The sequence below is a fragment of the Rissa tridactyla genome, chromosome 22 (assembly GCF_028500815.1).
Source record: "Rissa tridactyla isolate bRisTri1 chromosome 22, bRisTri1.patW.cur.20221130, whole genome shotgun sequence".
Classification (NCBI taxonomy): Eukaryota; Metazoa; Chordata; class Aves; order Charadriiformes; family Laridae; genus Rissa; species Rissa tridactyla.
This window is the reverse complement of record NC_071487.1, coordinates 3,852,457-3,874,949: the sequence shown is the minus strand read 5'-3', so window position 1 is coordinate 3,874,949 and position 22,493 is coordinate 3,852,457. Positions and strand designations below refer to the sequence as shown.

Below are 22,493 nucleotides of genomic sequence, written 5' to 3'. Positions count from 1 at the left end.
GTTTCAAGAACCTTTGGGCCGGGGCCGCCTTGAGCCCAGCTGCCGTGACGCAACATCAGTGTCCAAGAGAGCTGGAACACACATCCAGCGCCAGCCGAGGGCTGCCCCGGGCACAGCAGGAGGCAGAGGGGAGGGCGGGGGGACCGGGGCACCATCCCCCAGCCCTGCGCCAGGCCAGGATTCAGCCACCACCCGTCCCCTTCCCTGCCACCACCCAGCGACATCCCCCCATCACCAGCAGGACCGGGAGCAGCTCTGTGGGCAGATCGCAGCGGCTCATCCCAACCCCTGCGCAGCTCCAGCTGCGTTTGAGATGGCATCAGCTGCCCCCAGAGTCGCTGCCGAGCACCCTCATCCCTCTGCCCCTCCGGGGTCTGCTGGACCCCCCAACTGTCTCCTCGCAGAGAAGGAACCGGCTGCTCGGTCCCTTTCAAGCAGGGTCGGTGGGTGCAGCTGCCCTGACACACGTGATTCGAGTGTATTTAATACTTACATAAAAAAAGGGACAATGTTTAAGGGTATAAAAAAAAGTCGGTAGGAAAAGCGGCACGGACGAGTGTCTAGACAGACAGGGAACAGTCTGGGTCAGATAAGGAGAGGCTCCACCTTCATCTTCTTCACCGTCGTTGGCCCCGTGTCCGGGCTGGGACACTCCTGCTTCAGACTGTCACGGCGTTCCACCTGTGTGGTCCCGAGGTCGGGGCACAGCCCACCCGTGCCATTGTGCTGGGAGAGGGGCTCCTCCTTCAGCAGCCCACGAGCCCCAGGGTCAAATCCGAAGAGCTGTTCGGGCTTGGGGAGCTCCGCGCTTTCCACCACCACCGGCCCTGTCCACTCCGGGACCTCCAGCCCCAAGTGCTTCATCAGCTTTGTCATGACATCATCGACGTAGGCGTGGATGCGCAGGTCGGCCTGTCTGTCCTGGGGCGAGCGAGGGCAAGCGCAACGTTAGGGGACAAACAGAGTGTGCGGGGACAAACATCCCCTCCCAGGGAGCGCGTGGGGACAGGGGTTGGGTGATGGCTCAGCTGCACGCGGGCTCCCGGGCTCCTGTCCCTTCCCTGAGACACCATCATCCCTGGTGGAACACGCACTGACCCTGCCTGGCACCGCTCCCTGGCCACGCCGCGGGCTGACAGCGCTCTATCAGGGTGTGGCAATGAGATCCCCACCTTGAAACACAGCCCAGAGACGGGGACGCGGATGCAGAGCCAGGCCAGCGAGCCCAGGCCAGAGTGGGACAGGGACAAAGGAGCTCTAACGACACCCCTGAAACCCCCCAGCTCTGGTTATTCAAAAGACTTCGGACAACGGTGGCACCAAAACCAGGGCTGAACAGGAACCAGACGCCTCTGCCCTGTGGCGTGGGTTACATGTGTGCGGTTCTTGCACCGGAGGATACGTCAGGATTTGGGCCGAGTATTTATTCCGCTTTTAAAATTTACCTTCCATTTCTAGGTGTTTATCAGGAGTTGCAGGTTTAAGCCCTCCAACAAGGGAAGCCCAGCCCGTTCGATCACTATGTGAGGCCGCTCTCCCATCTGGCCGCCTGGGAGGGGACAACGTGCGGGGACTAACCTGTGATGGGGCTGGAACAAGTGACCGAGGGGAAAGGAGCAGCACAGAGCAAACTGCTGTGAGCGCAGAGCAGCGAGGACGCTCTCACTCACGTGTTTGGTTGCTTGTAGATTGACTATGACCAGCTTCCCTCCTCTCTTCTTCGTGATCAGCGGGAGGTTGCCGCTGGGTTTGATCTGCAGAGAGGTCCCCAAAGTGACGGAGAGATCAGCTTTCCTGCAGGGAGAAGACAAAACATCCAGGGCAGAGAAAAAGCCGTGGCTGCTCCAGTGTGGACTCTCCCAGCTGCCCAGCCGGGACACAAAGCTGTGGCCGGAATTTGCAGTGGTTTCTCTCGGCCGCTTTCCGGGGAGAGGGCTGGGTGTTGCCGTGCTGTGGGTACAGCCTCAGGGCTGTGAGGCACAAACCACGATGAAGAAAGCCAGGCAGGGTCAGCCCAAGGGCCTGCGTGGTACGGGCAGAGGATGGGGAGCCCGCGCAGCCTCCCGGGTCACTGCGAGCACTGCGAGCCGCAGGCGTCAGCAGCCACCACGGCACGAAGAGCCCAAGCGCGGTACCTGCAGGCTTCGTCCGCCAGCGTGAGGTCGCGGTCGGGCAGGGAATCTTCCCAGTCCAGAATGGTGTCTCTCAACTTCCCTCTAGAAAACACACACAAGGTCCATGGCTTCCCCTGCCAGGCAGGGACAGGCAGCAGAGCTGTCCCGCGAGAGGGGACACTGACCCAGATCCTGGCCCAGCACTGCGAAGGGACAGAGAGAGCCCAGACAACCCAAGGGGACTCACCGGCAGGTGAGGGGAGGCAGAGAATTCACCCGCGTGAGGGATTTTGTGGCTTGTGCTGCAATGCCACCAAAACCCTGGCTGTTTTGCCGTCCCAGTTCAGAGCTGGGACATGCTTTTCACTCCCCAGTCTCAGAGCTGAGCCAGCAGAGCTCTGCCCCATGGCCCAGAGCCCCTGGCTCTGCTGTGCCGCCTGGGTGAGAAAAGCAGCTGGGCCCAGGGTGAGGAAGCACGAGGGGCACGTGGAGCGTGTCTGGATGCCAGATCATCTCAGGGTACCTCCAGCTGCAGAGCTGGAAACACTACGCCACTGAAGGCAAGCAGCAGCGGGGCAGCGGTGGCCGTATCCTGCTGGAGGCGAAGGGGCTCTCTAGAGCTGCCATCCCACAGCCGGACATTCTCCAGCACTAGGACACACTCGAGATTATCGGCGTGACTGGGACTCCTTGGAGATGTGGGTGCTGGCTTCCTACCTGGGCTTTTGGAGATCTCCCCTACGCCCTCTGCTTCTTCACCTGAGCTGCAGGGACTGTGAGCCCAGCCCTGCAAAGCCAGGTCTGCACACCAGAGCCACCCCCTGCCACCCCCCGTCCCCTCGGGAGCCCTCGTCCAGCCTCCCAGCAGACGTACCTGCAGGCCCGCAGACCCCGGGCTTTGGTGACGCTGCACAGCCTGCCCGTTGGCTTCAGCCCCATGCTGCCCACCACCGTGTCCCGCACGTACTGCCTGCAGGAGAGACGGTGCCATTCAGGGCCAAACACGCAGGGAGGTGGCACCCGCTGTGACACACCCCCCCAACACAGCACACCTCACATCACGGGCACTGGGGGAAGCAGGTGGCGGCTCAGAGCCACAAGCAATGACTGGGGCACCTCAGTCCTCCATCGGACTCTGCCTGCGTCTCCAACCAGGCGCTGCTGACAGCAGCCCCACAGCTCTGCCACAAACCGGGATGGAAAACCCAGCTGGTAGCAGCCTCCTCTCCTCTCTCCAGCTGGCAGCACAGACCCTGCCGCAGGCAGCCCTGCTGGCACATCCGCCTTGCCAGGAGGAGCAGGATTTGTCGAAGGCCGCCCAGGCAACGGAGAATTCCCAGAATGTTCCTTTCCCACCATTTGACAGGGTTTAGGATTTGGAAGGACAGGTCTGTCCGTGCCTCCACGCACACTGCACCAGAGACCTGCCAGGCAGAGCCCCACGGCACGCGCAGGGCCTCCATCGTTCCCTGGGGACAACAACAAAGCCCCCACCTCGCTGATGCCCTCCCCAGGCTCAGGGCTCACGTACTTGCCGCATTTCACACACTCTTCCACAAACATGTTCCCATGGAGCTCAGCCAACTTGTCCCTGCAGGAGAAAACAGGCAGAAGTGAGCTGGGGAATGGTGGAGAGCCCTGGAGCAACCGGGACAGCTGCCCAAAGCCCCCTCCTCACCAGGGGTCCTGCATCTCAAGGGCTTCCCCACTCTCCAGCTCTGCTGGATCAGACCTGCCAGGTGATGTGGGGTGACAGGGACCCTCTGCCACGGCCTGGGGAGAGCGAGCCAGCACAGGGCCAGCACTGAGGGGAATTATATTAGGTATAGACAAATACGGCTGCATCGGAGCAAGGCACCAGTGCCAGGCAGGCTCTGGGGACACTGGGTGCCACAAAATGACCTGGCCTTGCTGCAGGGAGGCAGCTGGTCGTTGAAGGCGGCTGGTCCAGCCACCGAGTGTCGGGACTTCCCTGTGCCGAGTGTGGCCATCACATACAGGCCAAGCAGGCGCTGGCAAAACTGTGGCACACTGAGCACCTCTTTGTGCATTTAACACAAGAAATACCGTTCAAAGGGAGTTTGGGCAGAGCCGTCCCTCTCGCGGGGCAGGGGAGACCCAGAGGACACGTTCAGATCCCGGCAAGAGGCCTTCTGCGCCACAGTTTCATCTCCATCATGAAAGCACTATGCTATGGCCACCACAATTGGGACTAAGGGGAGGAACAGCACGTCCTGGCTTTTTAATTTTAAACATTTCCTTCCGCAGCACCAATTCTAACCCCTGTTCTGACCCAGCCTCAAATCCCTGCGCCCAGCAGTAACCAGGATCTTTGCTTTTCTCAGCACTCGGTGTTTCTCTCTGTCCTTGCACGGTTCCAGCCCTTTGCCACTTGTTTTGACTAGAACTCCCCTCAAGCTCAGCGCCAACCTCAAAGCAGAAGGCCAACGCTCTCCCGACGAGCCCCACGGTGACTGGGAACCTCCTCCAGGGCAGATGGAGACAGGACTGACTTGATTTCCCCCATTTTGGCCCCAGTTCAGCGGCGCTTACTTAAGCACATGCTTTGCTTGGGCGGAAGAGCTGCGCTGAACCAGAGTGGGAGCCGGTGGCAGGAGGCTGTGGGGAGCACGGCTGAGTTCTGGTCTTTAATTCCTATTCTTTTTCCCATGGTTGTTTAGCTTAAAAAGGCAAATGTGGCGCTAGGAGCAGGAACCAGGACTCAGGGCTTTTCATAATAGGAAATACCCCCCGGAGGCAGCCCTCTGCTCAGCCCGTGATGGCTGAAGACATTTGTGAGACGCATCTTCTCCCGAGGTCCCATTCATGCCCCTCATTCTCATCCCAATTACCTTCATTTTATTTTCTTACTTGAATTCAGCTGCTCTCCTCTTTCCTTTCCAGGCAGCTTGCCTCACAAGGCAATTGCTTACTGGTCTTAAGTGCTGGAAATGGGTTTTATAACAGGCTGAAGTTTCTTGAAGGGAAAAAGAGCCTGTTGCCGCAAGTGCTAATGGAAAGGCAGGGTCCTTTGAGGACATCTTTGAAATGGCCACCGCGCTGCTAAATGCACTTCAGTCCCCACCCACGCAGGGAGTGGAGGACTTGTACCCTCGGCTCCCGCACGTCGCAGCTCCCCGCAGAGGGAACACGGCCACGCAGGATCCCTGACCTCATCGCAGCGAGCGAGGAAATCGGAGACTGCAGCCGGTAAGTCAGACCAGTTCCAACTGCGGGACCCTCTCTCCCTCTCGCCACCCTTGCAGTTTTGCAAATGTATTGAGAGGAAAAGTATTTCTTTAAGGTATCTTGGGCCCAAGCGTGCTTCCATCATTGGGGAAGCAATGCCTTTATTTTCTCTCAAGAAATTCAATTTAAGGAAACTAAAATAGCACAAGATCCAGCTCTAGCAACGCTGGTAAAACTGGGCGACAGGCATCTCTGCGAGCAGCGGGAGTGGTTTCAGATGCTCTCATCCTCCCTCCTGTCCCTTCACCCCTCTGGGTGGGTACAGAGCAGCAGAAGGGACCGTGTGCCCCGAGCGCGGCTCTGAGCGCAGTTCCCAGGAGCATGTGCCCTACTTGAAGCCGACGTCTTGCTCCCCGGGCCACAAGCCCCCAGGCAGCAGCCAGCCAGGCTGCTCACAGTGGCACCGTCGGCTACAGCCACTCAGCTGGTGGGTGGTAACATGCGATGGCCCAACACCACGACCTGTTCGTTCTACTTGTGAACAAATGGCTTCTGGGGGTGCTTCTAGAGAGCATCGAGGCTGACTTCATTTCCTCACCCTCTGAATTATTACCATACCCTCCCTGCTCTAAATTCAAGCTGGTTTATGTACCCGTTCCCACACCGGCACATCCCAGTTTCCGCTCCCAATATCAGCGGGCAGACGCCTTCCAAGCCAGCCTTGGAAATCAAGCCCCAGCATCAAACGCTTGCCTGCGAGGCCATGCTAATCGGGCAGCAAGACCAGCCACGTGGCAGCGGCGGGGACAGGCACGAGGGACCCGGAGACAGGGCGGGAGAGGCAGTACCGTGGGAATCCTGAACGCACGTGAAGGCCGTCCACATTCTGGCTGACCAGGAATTTCAGGATGCCGACTCTCTGCAGCCCCAGCAGCGCCATGTGAGTCTTGGAGGGCCTGGCATTCTCAAAGGTAGTGTCAAATTTTGGGGAGAGCCCCTTCTCTTCCATCGTCCAGACACCATTGGGCCCCCTGTACCAACAGGGACAGAAAGAGCAAGAATTGAGAGATCAGGATCTAAAAACGCAGTTGTAAACACACCATAAGCCCTATCAATGGTGGATGAGCAAGGCACTGCGAAATGAAGGTCGTGGATCACCAGCGATTTTTGTTGTTAATGCAAGCAGAGCGCACGTAGGGCTTCTGTGGGTATGGCCTAACGTCAAATGGGTGTGCAGGAGGGAAACAGTATTTTCAGCTGGATCCAGGACCAGAGAAGAGGGATGGAGTGGGTCTGGCTGGGGTAGCAGGAAGCACAGTCCAGAGCGTTACAAGACACGAGATGGACTGGGAGGAGGTACCATCCTCCCAGCCCCTTGCCTGCTGCTCACCGCCCTTACCTGAAGTCAGGAATCCCCGAGGAGGTGCTGATTCCAGCCCCCGTGTGAAACACCACGTTGGAGGAACTCCTGATCAAGTCCGCCAGCTCCCGCACCTTCCTCTCCACTTCCTCCGGCGGGTCAAAAATCTGAGCAGAAGAGACAAACCACATGGGAATGGAGAGATGCAGGGATGCATCCTACACACCTCCCGGCACAAAGACCCAGTAAACCACGAATCCTTCTTATCCACCAAAGAAAAGAAGATTTGTCATTCCTTGATGACAAAATCATTTAATCGGAGAGAAACAGTGTTATATAAACCATCTCCACACAGGGTAAGGGCTAAAAACACCTAACGCAGAGGAGCGTATTTATTGCTCTTGCTGACAGGCAGCTGATACCCCAAGAAGTGGCTGGGCTCCAGGGCACCGCCGGGCAGCGGGAGGACAGGAGCGAACCCGGTGCCACCCCACGTGTGCCCAACTCCAGCTGTCACCGGCACAGCCACTGGCTCTGCAGACAGGACAGTGCCGAGGGACGGCGAGCGGCGCGGGAAGCCATGGAGGTGGGGGACGCGGGGACGCTGTGGCTGGATGGGATTGTGTGTCCAGCCGGCTTTCTGGCAGGGGCACAGGGTTTCATTTCTGTGAGATGCTTCTCCAGCCCGGGCTCCTGGGGACAGGGACTGAGGACAGGCCCCTTGTGACCCTGTTCCTTCACCCCCCCAGGCTCAGAACAGGCGCCTGCATGTCCCTGTCCCCTCACCCCAAAACCTGTTTTAAGCTTCCCAAGTACTGCTGAGGGCTGGGATCACCCCCACAGCGCCCAGACAGGCCCCTCACACCCACCCCCTGAGGGTCCCCGCTGGGGATCAAAGGGTCCCCGTACGGATGGGAGCCCCTGTTGGGGGGGCACAAAACAGGGGGATAGTGCTGGGCTGGGACTACAAGGAGGGAGCTATGGGGTAGGCCTGGGGGGACATGGAGGGAGCCACAGGGATGGGGGTACAAGGAGGGAGCCGTGGGGCTGGAGGGAACACAGAGGGAGCCATGGGGTGGGCCTGGGGGAAGGAGGGAGCCATGGGGTGGGCCTGGGAGGGGACATGGAGGAAGCCATGGCGCTGGGCTGGGGGAGACATGGAAGGAGCCATGGGGTGGGCCTGGAGGAGCCATGGCACTGGGCTGGGGGGAACATGGAGGGAGCCATAGGGATGGGGCAACATGGAGGGAGCCATGGTGCTGGGCTGGGGGAGACAAGGGGGCAGCCACGGGGTGGGGGGACAAATAGGGAGCCATGGGGTGGGCCTGGAGAAGCCATGGCGCTCGGCTGGGGGGGACATGGAGGGAACCGTGGAGCTGGGGTGGGGGAGACAAGGGGGGAGCCATGGGATGGGGGGACAAGGAGGGAGCCGTGGTCCGGGCCTGGAGGAGCCGTGGGGCTGGGCTGGGGGACACGGAGGGAGCCGTGGTGCCGGGTTCCTCACGGGAGACCCCCGCGGGGCCGGGGGCCCGGTTGCCATGGAAACCCGCCGGGCCGCCGCAGGCCCCGGGTTGGGGCCGGGACCCCGCCGCGCCGCGCTCACCTCGGGGAGGCCGCACTTGCCCTTGTCCGAGTAGGGCGAGAGCCCGGCCGCGTAATTCACCGCCATGGCCCGCCCCGGCCGCCGGAGCGCGCATTGTTGCCGGCCCCGCGGACGGGCGGAAGCGCGCGGGGCGCGGGGGCGGGCGGGGCGCGGGGCAGGGCGCCGCCGCCGCCATCTTTGTGCCGGGCGAGAAGGAGCCGCGGGCGGGGCGGCTGCCCTCACCCTCCCGGGCCTCGGCTGGATCCCCCCGTCCAGGGCTGGGATCGTGGGCGGGGGGTGTCAGAGAAGGGCAGGGGGTGTCGGAAAGGGCTGGGGGTGCCACGAAAGAGGAGGGGTGTCAGCAAGGGCAGGGGGTGCCAGGGAAGGGCCTTGGGTGCCATCAAGGGCAGGGGGTGCCAGGGAAGGGCAGGGGGTGCTGGAAAGAGCTTGGGGCTGCTGTGGAAGAGGAGGGGGTGCCATGAAGGGCAGGGGATGCCATGGAAGGGCTGGGGGTGCCATGAAGGGCAGGAGGTGCCAGGGAAGAGCAGGGGGGTGCCATGAAAGGGCTGGGGGTGCCGGCAAGGGTGCCAGGGAAGGGCAGGGGGTACAGGAAAGAGCTTGGGGCTGCCATGGAAGAGGAGGGGGTGTCAGCAAGGGCAGTGGGTACCATGGAAGGGCTGGGGGTGCCAGGGAAGAACAGGAGGTGCCATGGAAGGGCTGGGGGTGCCATGGAAGGGCTGGGGGTGCCGGCAAGGGCAGGGGGTGCTGCCTGGTAGGGACCCATCTGTGCCCCACACGACCCGCAGCCCCAGACTCCCGAGAGGGCTTTGGAGCCTGACCTGGCTGCCCTCAGACCCCCCCAGCTGCCCCTCCAGATCTGGCCCTGCCATGCCATGTCCTCTCGCCTCCGTGCCCCTGGGCATTTCAGGGGTGCGGGCTGACCCCCTCACCAAACAGGGCTGGTCCCCCCGGAGCCCCCCCGGCCGCCCGGCGCTGCCAGCTGTAACCGCAGCCGGCCGTAACTCAACTCCCTGGCGTCTGGTGTCCCCCTCTCCGGGCACTGCGGCTGGTGGGGACACGCGGCCGGCGAGGACGGGGCTCCAGGAGCAGCGGATCTGGGAGTGGCTGAGCCGATATCAGTGGGGGAGAGACCCTCAAGCACGGCCGTCCTCCATCCAGGTGCCACAGGGCTGAGGCTGGAGCCGCCATGAAGAGCCTGAAGGCCAAGTTCAAGAAGACAGACGTGAGTGCCATTCCCAGGGACATGGGGATCTGCCCTGGGATGTCCACGGGGACACGGGGTGCTTGCCCTGAGACGATCCAAGTTTCACAGGGACACACGGACCTGCCCTGGGATGTCCATGGGGACATGGGAACCTGCTGGGGGCTGTCCCAAATTTCACAGGGGCATGGGGATCTTCCCCAGGATGTCCCCAGTGTTACAGGGACATGGTGACCTGCCCTGGGACATGGGGTGGCTGCTTACCATGGGGACAGCAGCCCCATGAAGGTCGGCACTGCTACCCTGGCCAGTGGGATCGCGCTCCCAATGCACCCAAGGGTGCTCCCGGGGCCATCTTTGGGAGCGGGGCAGAGCAAAGGAAAAAAGGCAGCATCAGGGAGAGGAAAGCAGGTCCCAGGTCCCCTCCTTGTCCCCTCCCTGGGGACAGCTGCCTGCTTTCCGGCTGCCACAGCCAGTGGAACCAGCATGTCGATGCTCCTCAATTATTCAGCACCATCCTGGCACGGTGCCGCTGGCTCTCACCATCCTCTACACCAGGCAGGGGGTGACAGTGCTGTCCCCAGTGCCCATGGCATCATCGGGCAGGCATGTGCACTGGGGGACACATGGACGGGGACACACGGACACAGGTTGAACCCCCCCACGTGGAGTCTGTGGGCCTGCCCTGCTTGGGGTGCTCTGTGCCTCAGTTTCCCCACACTGCCCTGGATACTTCTGTGAGTGGGGAGGGGTGAGAGGTTCCTGCTGCCCCCAGGGGCTCTTCCAGGGACCCGTCGCATTTTGGGGTTCCCTCCTTGAGGGGAGTTTGCCAAGCCCCCGAGGTGCAGCCAGGGCGTCCTGCCCCTCCCTTGGCTCCAGTGCTGCGGGGGGAGGAAAGTCTGTGCCCCCCAGGGCAGGGGGGTCCCATGTCCCTCTCAGGGAGCAGGATCTGGGTGGCAGGAGAATGCTCATCCCTTTGGTTTGGGGGTGCATTGCTGCCTCACCTTGAGCATGGGGTAGGAAAGCTGGCCCCCCCTTCCCCAACCCCCAGCTCCCACTTTAACTGGGACCAGCCTGGGTGCTGGCTGGGATCTTGGTACCTGCTCCGTGGCAGGGATGCGGGGATGCCTGAAGCTCTGGATGCTGAGAGGGAGGGAAGGAGGGAAAGAAGGAGGGACGGAGGGATGGAGGGAGGCGGATCCTGGCTCCCACTGCGGCAGGAGCCAGCCCCCGCCCGGGCAGCGATGCTGGACCGAGCTGGGGTCTGGGGTCCACGGCCTGGAGCCCCAGCCTGCCCTCGCCCAGGCGGGGGGCAAGGGATGCATGGCTGCCCGCCGCCTCCTCCTCAACACCATGAAGCAGATCTGCCTCTGTGCGGCTGCCTCCTTCGCGGTACGTCCCCGTCCTCCGTCTCCGGTCCCCTTTGGTCCCATCCTCGGGGGTAAGCCATGTCATCCCCACCCCACCTGGGCCCCCTCCATCCCCATCCCTGTCCTGGGGCTCGGCTTCGTCTTCTCCAACCTGCTTTGTCCTTGCATGACAGGGGTGTGGGGGGGAGCAGGCACCACCCTGTCAGTTTGCCCAGTAACCCTGGGAGACTGGTTTATTCCCTGCCCCTGGACGGGGTCCCCTGGCCCTGCGGGGCTGGAGGGGCTTGCAGGGACACCAGGCTGGCACAGTGGCACAGGTCCCATGCCTGGCACCAGGCACCAGGCTGGCGAGGGGCAGGATGCCAGCAGCTCCCAAAAGGTGACATCCATTTCCTGCTGCTGCGGCCGCAGCAAGCTCCGGTTTGTCATCACGGGCTGCGGGGTGAACCCAGGGCTTCCCGTGCTGGTCCTGTCCTGCTTCTTGGGGTCCACAAGCCCTCCATCCAGTCCCAGTCCTGTGCAGGGGATCAAACCAGGACAGCCCCATAGATCCCAGGAAGGCTGGAGCCATCCCAGGGGACCTGCTCTCGCTGCCGACTGTGCTCACCCTGACTTCACCCCTTCCTTGGTGGGGAGCAAAGCAGGGCTTGGAACGGGCTCGGTGGGGAGACCTGGGCAGGGATGGGGCTCAGGCACCTCACGGGTGCTGGCTGTGTTTAGCGTTGGGGTCACTGGGATGGCAGGGGCAAGTAGGCAGTGTCGGCTCGCTTCCAAATCCTGGCTGGTCACAGCCCATTCACAGCTAAACTGGAGCAGCTCTGTAAATCTGCTGCAAACTGCGGTGGGGGGAGCTGAAGGGGATCCTCACCCGAGTCATCTGTCCCAGCTAAACCCTCCATAGCTGGGGGCCAGACACCAGAGCACCCAGGAAAGGGGTTGGCCCAGAGGTGGCCACGCCAAGGGATAGGGATGGGTGGAAGAGAGCAGCGATGGGGATGAGGACAGGCACCGACACCCAGCCCAGCACCCTGCCTGTCCCTGGGGACGGCACACCCATCACAGCCTCCTCTGGGCTTCATTGCAGAGCCAGGACTGGACCAAGAATGATGAGAAGCTCCTGCAAGCTGTGGACTACAACGATGCCGGGAGGGTGACATCTCTCCTCGTCCGCAAGGGCCTGGTCGCCACCAAATTGGACTCGGAGGGCAAATCTGCGTAAGCGCTGATCCATATCCCCGGGACACCGGGGATGCAAGGCTGGGGACAAGGCTGGGGGCCAGGGACATGAGTGTGACAGCCCCCGGTCTTGCTGCAGGTTCCACCTGGCCGCCATGCGGGGGAACGTGGACTGCCTGGAAGCCATGCTGGCTCACGGCGTGGATGCCATGACCAAGGATAGCTCGGGTGAGGGCATGGCCACCATGCACCCCTGGCTAATGCCATGGACCAGGCGGGGCCACTGGCACTCCGTGGTTGTTGCCACCCTACCAGCAGGTGTTGAGGCTGAGGGGACAGAGGTGACACCTGTGGGGGATGTAAATTGTCCCAGCTTTCTAGGGGGACTCAAGCACTGACTGATGGTGCTCCTGGGGATGTCCCATTCAGACCCACTCCAGCAGAACCTCCTGTGTGCCCATCCGTCCGTCTGTCACCCAACTGGTCCCCTCTGCCACAGACCCATCGTCTGTTCTCTGACCTGTCTGTCTGTCCCTCTCCCCAGGTTTCACTGCCCTGCACCTGGCTTCCAAGCATGGCCACCCGCAGTGCGTCAGCAAGCTGCTGCAGGTACCGGGACTGGGAGCATGGTGCTGCGAGGGAGGGAGGGTGCTGTGCCAGTGAGGTGTCCTCTCTGTCCTTTAAGTCCCTTCTCTCACCAGTGGTGTTGGTTGACATGGTGGTCCCCGGCTCTGCCCAGCACTCTGGGGTGCTGCCTGCTCAGCTCTCCACCGTGCCAAGGAGCCACGTCCACTGGAATAGTCTGTCTGTCTGTCTGTCCCCTGTCCTCCTGTAACCCAGGCTCTGTCCTTCAGGCCTCCTGTCCTGTGGACGTGGCCGATGGCAGCGGCCGAACAGCGCTGCACCACGCAGGTGAGTGGGGACAGTGCCAGCCCCGTCCTGCTCATGTCCCGGTGGAAAGCAGAGTGCTCAGCCTCTGTCCTTCTCCCCAGCGGTCAGTGGCTGCATCTCGTGCTCGGAGATCCTCTGTGATTTCAAGGCTCCCTTGAACATCAAGGACAAGGTGAGATCGCTCTGCTCCTCGCCCTGCAACGCTGTGCAGAGCAGCAAGGGGCCAGGCTGGGCCTGCCTCTGAAATGCAGCAGCTTCTGGGGTGGAACGCAGCAGCTGTCGGTACCTGGGGCTCCTGGGGTGAAAACACACCATGAAGTGGGACATGGAAATTTGGGAGATAACGGGAACAGGGTTCCTCACGGGGGGATGTGAGCCTCGTCTGCGCAGCCTCACCCAACCTGACCTTGCCCAGGATGGCTCCACGCCGCTGATCCTTGCTGCCAAGATGAGCCACTCAGAGCTGTGCCGGTACCTGCTGCACCGCGGCGCGGCTGTCAACAGCCAGGACCTGCAGGGGAGGTGAGTCTACACTGGTGGGGACTGGGGGCAGAGGGGGAGACAGAGGGAATGGCCCCCCTCACCTCTCTGCTCACCACTCTGCTCAGGACAGCCTTGATGCTGGCCTGTGAGAACGGCAGCGTGGAGACGGTGGAGGTGCTGGTCAATGCCGGTGCCCGGGTGGCCGTGGTGGACTCCACAGGTCATGATGCCGCGCACTACAGCCTGGCCACCGGCAACGCTCTCATCCAGCACTTCCTGCAAGAGGCTGCTCAGCGCCGGTCCTGGGCCAGCGGTAAGGCAGCTGTGCTGCTGGGCGCTCCTCGTCCGCAGGGCATGGACCCACGGGGGCATTTCCACCCTGCAGGGTACTTTGGGGCAGGGATGTCTAACCCATGGCTGGAAGAGGCTGAGCAAGGCTGGGGGGGGCATGTCTCCTTTTCCCATGTGCTGGGGGTGCCTTTGCCCATGCTGTCACCAGCCAGGGGCTGGGAGGTGGTGCTGAGCCTCGGCTGCCTGTCTGGGTGTCTTGCACATGCTTGCACACACATGTTCACACGTGTGCGTCAGCCAGTGTGTTTGTACGCGTGTGTGCATGCGTTTCCTCATGTCTGCACACGTGTGCGTCCCTGCAATTACAAACCCACGTGTATGCCCATATTTGTGTGTGTGTGCCCCGTGTGTGCACACGTGCCCCCCCGTGTACACACACGTGTGTTGTGCCCCCTGAGTGCCCACCCCTGTATGAGCACGTTCGGCGGTGCCCCTGCACACGCGTGGGCTCTGCCTGCTGCGCCCACCCCTACGATCCCCTAAACCTCCCCAATTTCTCTTTTCTCCCTCTCTGCCCCACAGAGGAGGAATCAACTGAGCAGACGTCCCAGGTAAGGGCCTGCCGGGCTGCCCACCTCTCACCAGGGCTGGCCCCAGCCTCTGGGTGGGGGTCTCCAGGAGCCCTGGGGCTCCCCAAGGTGGCAATGGCTCAGGAAGGAGGGAGGCCACTTTAGATGTGATGTCCCCATTGCCCTGGTGTCTCCACAGACGTCTTCGCCCAGCCAGTCATCTGTCAGGGAGAAGAACAGCACCCCGAGGAAGAGGAAAGCCCCTCTGCCTCCCCTGGGCACCCCCAGCCAGGTGAGAGGGGTCCCCCTTAACTCCACAGCTTCACCCGCCCCTGCGGAGGAGGTGGTGCTCAGGGGCTGGTCTGAGCTGCATCAGAGGCTTCGTCCCCGCTCCCGGGGCGCATGCACGCCCCAGCCCCCCAGCCCCTGCTGTTGTCAGGGCTATCAGCACCTTTCTCTCCACCTGTGGTCCCAAAACACACCTTCACCTGGGGGGCTGTGCTGGCATTGGGGGGGACGATGCCCTGCTGGAGCCTTTCCTTCTCTCTCTGGTGTCAAAATGTGCCCTGCACACCCCCGGAGAGCTGCCACTGAGCCTGCCACAGCCCCCCTGCTGAGGATGGGCAGGAGGGGGCTGACAGCAGGGAGGGGGATGGCAGTGCCCGGCACTGAGGCTTGGTGGCCGCTGATCTGCAGGAGGACCGGGATGCCTACGAGGAGATTGTACGGCTGCGGCAGGAGCGGGCCCAGTTCTTGCAGAAGATCCAGGGCTTGGAGCAGCAGGAGAAGCAGAGACGGGAGGTACCAGGGAGCTGCAGGGTCATGGGGGAGATGCCACCATGTCCCTAGGGAGCAGAGGGGACAGGAGGGATGGGGACAGCATTTATCCCCCTCTGTTTTCTCTCTGTTTTCTCCTGCTAGCAGGCAGAGCTGGACGAGGGCTCCCTGCGCTCCATGGAGAAGCAGGTGAGGCTGGTAAAGAGCTCATGGGTAGCCTCGGCTTTCTGAGGGGTCCTGGTGCTGGGGATGCTGTCAGGACTCCAGTGGGAGCAAAGGGGACTCCATGCTCGTGTCCTGCCCCACAGATCCGGGAGCTGGAGGAGCGGCTGGCGGCACGGGATGGTGAGAAGGAGCGGCTGGGCAAGGAGGTGGAGGCTCTGCGGAGCCGCTTGTCCTCACTGGAGGTAGGTGCGGGTAGCAGCTGGCAGTGCCAGGGGCTGGGGTGCGCAGGGACTGACGCCCACCACTCTGCACCCCCAGAACGAGAAGGAGAACACGAGCTACGACATCGAGACGCTGCAGGACGAGGAGGGAGACCCGCTTGAGTTCCCAGGTAGGGCCCTGCCTGCCTCCCAAGGCCCCCCGTGGGGCTGGGCAGCCCTCGGGGAGGGGGCACCCCGTGGCGGGGAGTGGGGACATGGGCAGACATGGCACCGAGAGTCCCTGCACCCTGCAGGGGCAGAGCTGCTGCTCTCCAAGAAGACGCTGAGCCCATCGGCCGAGGAGCTGCTGGCCACGCTGCAGGGGCAGGTGCAGTCCCTCACCGTGCAGAACAAGGAGCTGAGGGAGAAAATACAGGCAAGTCCCCGTCTGTCTGTCTGTCCCTCCTCGCTTCTGTCCCCTGGCCCCCGCTGGCCTCACCGTCCCCTTGGCAGGTGCTGGAGAACTACGAGCGGGACGAGAGCCACCCGTCCACCCCGGGGGACTTCGTGCCCGCCAGCCTCTACAACGCTCTCCAACGCGAGCTGGAGCGGCTGCGAGCGCAGCGCTCGGAGCTGCCACGGGGCACAGATGCGAGGGACGAGGCCAGCGGGCAACTGGAGAGGCAGACCGGAGCCTCGGAGCAAGCCCCGGAGCAAATCACGGAGGGGAGCACGGCGCAGCGGCTCGCCGAGGAGCCGGCCTGGACCTGGGGCGAGTGCAAGGCGGCGCTGGGCGAGCTGCGGGTGCCACGCACCCAGACCTCCTCCTCCTCCTCCACTGAGCAGGAGGCCAGCGCTGAGCTGGTGGAGGCCCGGGCAGCCCTACGGCAGGCGCAGGCGGCGCTGGAGGAGCGGGAGCAGCGGTTGAAGGAGCTGCAGGCCCGTTTGGAGGCGGGTGCGGAGGCTATGGAGGCGACGGCCTCCCTGGGGGCCTCCCTGGAGGAGGCGTCGAGGGAGAAGGAAGCCTTGCTGGAGCGCTGCGGCCGGGCGGAGGCAGAGGCGGAGGCCCTGCGGCGGGAGCTGGAGGCCAAGGTGCGGGACTGGCGAGCGGCCGGCGGCCCCGAGCTGGAGCCGGGGGTGCTGGAGCGGCGAGTGGCAGAGCTGGTGCGGCAGCAGGAGGAGGTGACATCCCAGCTGGGGCAGCTGCGGGAGACGCTGGGTCGCAGGGAGGCTGAGCTGGGCACCCTGCGGGAGCAGCTGGCCGCCCGGCCGGTGGGACGGCGGGAGCACGAGGAGACGCTGGCACGGCTGCGGCAGGCGCAGGCGGAGGCGGAGGGCCGGGTGCCACGGGAGGAGCACGCCCGGGCCATGGCGGCGCTGGAGGAGCAGGCGCGGGCGCTGCGGGAGCGGGCGGCTCAGCTGGAGGCAGCGGTGGAGGCCAAGGGGCGTGAGGCCGCCCGGCTGGAGGCCGAGCTGGTGGCAGCGGTGCCACGGGGAGAGCACGAGGCGGCGCAGGAGGGGCTACGGGCTGAGGCGGCCAAGCTGGCCCAGCGGCTGGGCGAGCTGTCGCGGCGGCACGAGAAGACGTGCGAGGAGGTGTTCCGGGTGCAGCGGCAAGCCCTCTTCATGAAGAGCGAGCGGCAGGCAGCGGAGGAGCGCCTGGCCGCCGCGCAGAAGCAGCTGGCGGAGGCGCAGGACGAGGCGCGACGGCTGCGGGAGCTCCACGGCCACGCCGAGGACTCGGCCCGGCTAGTCAGGGACAGGGACAGGAAGGTAGGGGACGGGGAAGAGGTGTCAGGGGGTGGCAAGGGGCTCCTGGGAAGGGAGATGGTGGCCTGGGCGCTGCTTGGGTGGGCTGAGCTGGTCGGGCCGGAGGGGAGATGGGCTTGGAAACATGCACACACGCATGCGCACAGATGTGCACACACATGTACGTACACACAGGCATATACCCACTGGCATGGACCTGCCCATACAAATGTGCTTGCCCATGGGCACATGGCAGTGGCCACGGCCATGGGTGGACCCCGGGGGAGTTGGGGCTGAAGGGTCCCTGTGTCCCTGTAACCTCTGTGCGCTGTGCAGATCACTGAGCTCTCTAAGGAGGTCTTCAGGCTGAAGGAAGCCCTGAATGTCCTCCCCGAGTCCCGGGGACCGCCACAATCATCCCCTGACAGTGCCACGCTCCAGGCCAGGATCCGTGCGCTGGAGGAGAAGCTGGCGGTGGGTGCCTGGGCGTTGTGGCCATCACCTGGAGGGTTCTGGGCTTCCACAAGCCCCCGGTCCCACGCTCAAACCTGCTCACTCTCTTGCAGGAGACAGAAACGCGGCACAGCAAGGTGGTGACGCTGTACCGGAGCCACCTGCTCTACGCAGTGCAGGTGAGGTGGGGACGTGGCTGTGGGGGAACTGGGGACACTGGTATGGGGAATTGGGGCGCCAGCCAGTCACACGTTGATGCCCATATGCATGTGGGAGGCAGCAAGGGGCTGGATCCAGCGACTGCCAACCCTGGGGTGATTGGGCCACACACAGAGACTCCCTGATGTCCCCTCTGATGTCCCCACCAATGTCCCCTCCACCCCAGGGCCACATGGACGAGGACGTGCAGAGAATCCTGTGCCAGATCCTGAAGATGCAGCGGCTGCAGGAGCAGGGCAGATGAGCCCCTGCCAGCACGTCTGTGCCACGGGGGTCGGTGGCACAACTGGTGACACAGCTGGGGGCCCAGGCCCATGATAGCACCCTCTGTGTCCCTTTGCTTCTCCGGGCAGCACCCTGTCACTGGCACGTGCACCCCCCACCCACCCGACACTGGGGGCCTGTGCCAGCCCCCCACTGCCCCCCGCACCCCACCACAGCAGCAATAAAGTATTTATACCCACACCAACAGGACGGCTCATCGCTGGGGGGACGAGGGTGGGCACAGGGTGCTGGGGGCTGTGGGGAAGGTTGGTGGAGCTGGGGACAGTAGGGGATCGGTGCCATCACCTCCTCCAGCCCCGATGTCCCCAGATGGGGGCAGCTGCCCATGAAGGAAGCGGGGTGGTGGCGTGGGAAGCATTGAAAGCCTCTTGGCCAGAGCCGAAACCGCTTTCCTGCGGGTCCAGGGCAGGGAGAGGCTCCGTGCACGGGGATCCCTGTGGAGCCACGCTGTCCGGCAGGTCCCCACGGGGGACGGCGTTTCCTGCGCGAGGAAGTGGGCTGAGGCCGGCCGGGGCTGCGGCTTCCCGCACCGGCGGCACGGTGACAGAGCCTCTGGTCCCAGATACCTGGCCCTGCTGCGGTGAGCATGACGGGGGACAGGGCTCCCCATGGGGCTGGGGGCATAGGGGAGTGCCAGGGGCTAGGGTTGGCCCCACAGCCATCTGGCTGGGGAGCATCACAGGGAGCCCCTTGTCCATGATACAGGGAAAGCCAGGCATGTCCCCCCGCGGGGCTGAGCCAGCCCACAGCCAGGGTGGGCGACGACAAGGGCAGGATCCGTCCCTGTGGTGCCGGTCTTGGTCACAGCAGGGAACTCAGCTCAGCCCCCAGGCTGGGTTTTGGGGGGGGTCTCTGTGCCCTGGGAGGTGGGGGCCATCCGAGCCCACTGGCCCCTTTCCTGGCCAAGGCCCAGAGTGACTCAAAACCCCGATTCCGGGTACAGGACCACAGGGATGGCTGCAGGTCCCCATGGGAAACTGCGGTCACAAAGCACCGCGGGTGCTTTGCTCCCGCCTCTGCCTTCTCCTTCCTCCTGGCAGCTGGATCCAACCACTGCGGTGAGAAACCATCGCCTGTCCCCAGGGCATGCGGCAAGGCCAGAGGAGAAACTGAGGCGTGGCACTGTGGGGTGGCCCAGAGACGGGCTTGAAGCCCCAGCTTTAGGGCAATGTCCCTGGACCACCTGGGGACCTGTGGCCGTGGTGTCCCTGCTGTCCCCTCCCCTGGGGTTTGACCATCCTGCCTGTTCCCACAGGTTCCTGGAACCAGGCATCTCTGCTGAGTGTCCCTGACATGAAGTGGCTTTGGGTGGTGGCTTTTGTGGCACCTGCCTGCACCGTTCCCTACAACCGTACAGTGGGCAGCACTGGGGATGGAGGTAGGGGGGCTGGGGACAATGGGGACAGAGGTATGGGGGCACGTGGGACTAGGGATGAAGGGACTGTGGCAGCTGGGATGGAGGTATGGGGGGACCTGGGGGGACGAGCAGGCTGGGGACAGAGGTATGGGACATGGGGGACGGTGGAGAGAGGGACTGGGGGGACTGGAATGGAGGTTGAGGGGAGGTGGGGGGACAAGAGGGCTGGGGACAGAGGTATGGGGACACGCGGGACTGGCCATAAAGGGACTAGGGGGCTGGAATGGAGATATGGGGGTATCTGGGGGAACTGGAGACAGCAGGACTGGGCAGACTGGGAGCGCTGGGGATGGGGGTGGAGGGAGCAGGGATGGAGGGTAGGGGCTCCAAGGAGACTGGGGACACCGCAGGAACTGAGGACAGAATAATAGGGCATCTAAGGATAGAGGTATAGGGACACTGGAGGGATTGGGGACATGGGAGGACTGGTGATGGAGCAGTAGGGACACTGGGGGTCTTGGGGACATGAGGGGACCAAGGACATTTTCACAGGGGCTGGGGACATTGGGGAGGGAGGGGCACCGGGGTGCTGGGAACAGAGCTGGGGGGCCCAGGGAGGTGCAGACCCTTCCTGACCCTGTGTCACCCCCTACCAATGCCTGCCCCTGCCATGGCATGTCCCCTGGACCCCCCTGCCAGGGACCGCTGCAGGGAATGGGGGGGTTGCCCCAGGGGGTGCAGCCGATGCCCACTGCCATGTCCCCCAGCCCGCTGCGCCCTGCAGCATGGCACCCTGGGCACCGAGGTGCTGCTGCGGTGCCCGGCCGCAGCGGGGGGACTGGCTGAGTGGCGCCGGGGGGACACTGTCCTGGGAAGGTACCCTGCACCGGGGCTGGCCCTCCCCAACGTCAGCCTGGCCCACGAGGGCCACTACAGCTGCCACCACCCTGACACCGGCGAGACCTGGGACACCGTCTGCCTGCGGCTGGGCTGTGAGTGACCCTGGGACCCTATGTGTCCCCTGCTGCTGGCTGGAGGTCCCCTGGGGAGGCCAGCAGTGGGGTGATGACTGTCCCCTGCCCCAGATCCCCCTGCCCCACCGGCCGTGGAGTGCTGGGCCATCAGCTACCCGCAGGCAGTGAACTGCTTCTGGGTCGTGGCCCCCGAGCCGCTGCTGGACACTGACTTCGTGGCCACGTACAGGTCAGTGGCAGGACCCAAGCCCCGGCTCAGCCCCCCAGGCCTGCATCGCATGTGGGGCTGCAGGCAGGGCAGCCCACCCAGCTCCCCTTCTGCCCCCCAGGCACAGTATGGGGGGGTCCACGGAGATGGGGGAATGCATCCGGACGGGGCCACGGAGCTGCTCATTTGGGGACGTGCAGATGTTCTCCCTCATCCCCTATGTGGTGAATGTGACGGCCATGAACCCCCTGGGCGCTGCCTCCCGACTCCTGCCCTTCCTCCTGGAGAACATCAGTGAGTGCTGCTGACAGCTGGCTCCCCGCAGACCCCTCGCACTTAACCCCCCGCCTCCCAAGGTCTCAGAAAGAAATTGTTTGCTGTGAGGGGGGTGAGCCCCTGGCCCAGGTTGCCCAGAGAAGCTGTGGCTGCCCCATCCCTGGAGGGGTTCAAGGCCAGGTTGGACGGGGCTTGGAGCAACCTGGGCTGGTGGGAGGTGTCCCTGCCCAGGGCAGGGGGTGGCACTGGGTGGGCTTCAAGGTCCCTTCCCACCCAAACGATTCTGATTCTGTGACCTCTGCAGCCTGCATTGCACAGCTCAGTCAACGGGGCTGGTGGACGCAGCGCAGTCCCGTGCCAGACGCCCCAGCCAGCACCTCACACCTTCGTTGTCTCCCTGCTTCGTTAGTAAAGCCGGATCCCCCCGAGGACCTGCGGGTCTCACCCATCCCTGGGGAGACCAAGAAGCTGCTGCTGGAGTGGAGCCCGCCAGCGTCCTGGCCCTTCCCGGAGTACTTCCCGCTGAAGTATCACATCCGCTATGCCCAGGAGGAGGAGAGCTCTGTCACCAAGACGGTACTGTCCCCCCTGCTGCATCCCACACCCTCCCGCATGGGGTAAACTGAGGCACAGCTGAGGGATGCCCCCCTGAGCAAGGCTGTGTCCTGCCCCCCGGCCCATGGGTGCCCCCAACCCCACTCTTCCCCCAGATCGGGCCATACGAGCAGACATCTTACACCCTGACGGGAGTGCAGCCTGGCACCCTCCACCGCATCCAGGTGGCCGCCAAGGACTTCACAGACTCTGGGGAGTTCAGCGCCTGGAGCCTGCCGGCCTCGGGGACGCCCTGGATGGAGCCATGACAGGCAGAGCAGGGCGAGTGTCCCCTTCCCCATCCTGCTGCTCTCCCTTGTCCCACCGAGGGACCCCACGCACCCCAGCCACGCTGTCCCCGTGCTCCCAGCAGCATGGAGCCACTGGTGGTGGAGGGACCTGCCAGAAACAGGCAATAAACCAGCTTGAGGCTCTGATCCCCGTCCCGCTTTGGTGATGTTTTCCGTCGAGCAGCCCTTGGGGACGGTCCCTGTGAGGCCGGATGGGGCCAGGCTGGCGCTGGCCATGGGCAGGGGGGAGGGCACAGGCTCCCACCGGCTTCCAGAGCACAAAATGAGAGACTGTCGTGGCTACAGTGCAAGAAAATGACAGGTAGTTTAAGCTGGCTGTCACTGTCTTTCGGGAGACAAAACACAGATAATGTTATACATACAATGCTGATCAATAGCTAAAGGGGGGGTGTCAGGAGGATGGGGCCAGGCTCTTCTCAGTGGTGCCCGGGGACAGGACAAGGGGTAACGGGCACAAACTTGCCCATGGGAAGTTCCATCTCAAGACGAGGAGGAACTTCTTTGCTGTGAGGGTGGCAGAGCCCTGGCACAGGCTGCCCAGAGAGGTGGGGGAGTCTCCGTCTCTGGAGACATTCCAACCCCGCCTGGACGCGTTCCTGTGCCACCTGCTGTGGGTGACCCTGCTGTGGCCGGGGGCTGGAGGAGATGATCTCCAGAAGTCCCTGCCAACCCCGATGT

The 22,493-nt window shown here is 63.6% G+C and overlaps 3 protein-coding genes across 8 annotated transcripts; 2 read left to right on the top strand and 1 right to left on the bottom strand.

Annotated features, from left to right (window-relative positions):
• Window positions 1-78: 78 nt before the first annotated feature.
• Window positions 79-8,385, bottom strand: SIRT6 (sirtuin 6). The gene is made up of 8 exons (XM_054181957.1): window positions 8,267-8,385; window positions 6,703-6,830; window positions 6,152-6,334; window positions 3,646-3,705; window positions 2,989-3,084; window positions 2,136-2,216; window positions 1,671-1,794; window positions 79-921 (listed from the first exon to the last, which is right to left on the bottom strand). The coding sequence occupies exons 1-8, from the start codon at window positions 8,330-8,332 to the stop codon at window positions 586-588; spliced, it is 1,074 nt and encodes a 357-aa protein (XP_054037932.1). The 5' UTR covers window positions 8,333-8,385; the 3' UTR covers window positions 79-585.
• ANKRD24 (ankyrin repeat domain 24) lies at window positions 7,140-18,269 on the top strand. 6 transcript variants are annotated; one of them, XM_054181952.1, is made up of 20 exons: window positions 7,140-7,249; window positions 9,425-9,488; window positions 11,922-12,052; window positions 12,153-12,241; window positions 12,558-12,622; window positions 12,868-12,925; window positions 13,006-13,076; window positions 13,320-13,426; window positions 13,513-13,700; window positions 14,261-14,289; window positions 14,447-14,539; window positions 14,944-15,048; window positions 15,169-15,213; window positions 15,333-15,431; window positions 15,508-15,580; window positions 15,704-15,825; window positions 15,903-17,162; window positions 17,475-17,612; window positions 17,705-17,770; window positions 17,977-18,268. In XM_054181952.1, exons 2-20 carry the CDS (start codon window positions 9,453-9,455, stop codon window positions 18,052-18,054), a joined length of 2,853 nt encoding a protein of 950 aa, XP_054037927.1. In that variant the 5' UTR covers window positions 7,140-7,249; window positions 9,425-9,452; the 3' UTR covers window positions 18,055-18,268. The 6 variants fall into 6 exon arrangements, with proteins under 6 accessions (XP_054037927.1, XP_054037924.1, XP_054037925.1 ...); XM_054181949.1 differs by lacking the exon at window positions 7,140-7,249 and having other exon boundaries at window positions 8,625-10,859; window positions 15,172-15,213; window positions 17,977-18,269; XM_054181948.1 differs by lacking the exon at window positions 7,140-7,249 and having other exon boundaries at window positions 8,626-10,859.
• A 97-nt stretch (window positions 18,270-18,366) lies between these two features.
• Window positions 18,367-21,941, top strand: EBI3 (Epstein-Barr virus induced 3). The gene is made up of 7 exons (XM_054181956.1): window positions 18,367-18,675; window positions 19,351-19,473; window positions 20,220-20,444; window positions 20,538-20,655; window positions 20,756-20,928; window positions 21,320-21,486; window positions 21,621-21,941. Exons 1-7 carry the CDS (start codon window positions 18,405-18,407, stop codon window positions 21,771-21,773), a joined length of 1,230 nt encoding a protein of 409 aa, XP_054037931.1. The 5' UTR covers window positions 18,367-18,404; the 3' UTR covers window positions 21,774-21,941.
• Window positions 21,942-22,493: the final 552 nt, after the last annotated feature.

Coding starts and splice junctions, on each gene's coding strand:
- SIRT6 (XM_054181957.1), bottom strand. CDS start 8,332: ATGGCGGTGAATTACGCGGCCGGGCTCTCGCCCTACTCGGACAAGGGC. Junction 6,831..8,266: donor GCAAGTGCGGCCTCCCCGAG/GTGAGCGCGGCG, acceptor TCTTCTGCTCAG/ATTTTTGACCCGCCGGAGGA. Junction 2,217..2,988: donor CGGGGTCTGCGGGCCTGCAG/GTACGTCTGCTG, acceptor TGTGTTTTCTAG/AGGGAAGTTGAGAGACACCA.
- ANKRD24 (XM_054181948.1), top strand. CDS start 10,584: ATGCGGGGATGCCTGAAGCTCTGGATGCTGAGAGGGAGGGAAGGAGGG. Junction 12,926..13,005: donor AACAGCGCTGCACCACGCAG/GTGAGTGGGGAC, acceptor CCTTCTCCCCAG/CGGTCAGTGGCTGCATCTCG. Junction 14,540..14,943: donor CCCTGGGCACCCCCAGCCAG/GTGAGAGGGGTC, acceptor GCTGATCTGCAG/GAGGACCGGGATGCCTACGA.
- EBI3 (XM_054181956.1), top strand. CDS start 18,405: ATGGGGGCAGCTGCCCATGAAGGAAGCGGGGTGGTGGCGTGGGAAGCA. Junction 20,445..20,537: donor CGTCTGCCTGCGGCTGGGCT/GTGAGTGACCCT, acceptor CCCCTGCCCCAG/ATCCCCCTGCCCCACCGGCC. Junction 21,487..21,620: donor AGAGCTCTGTCACCAAGACG/GTACTGTCCCCC, acceptor CTCTTCCCCCAG/ATCGGGCCATACGAGCAGAC.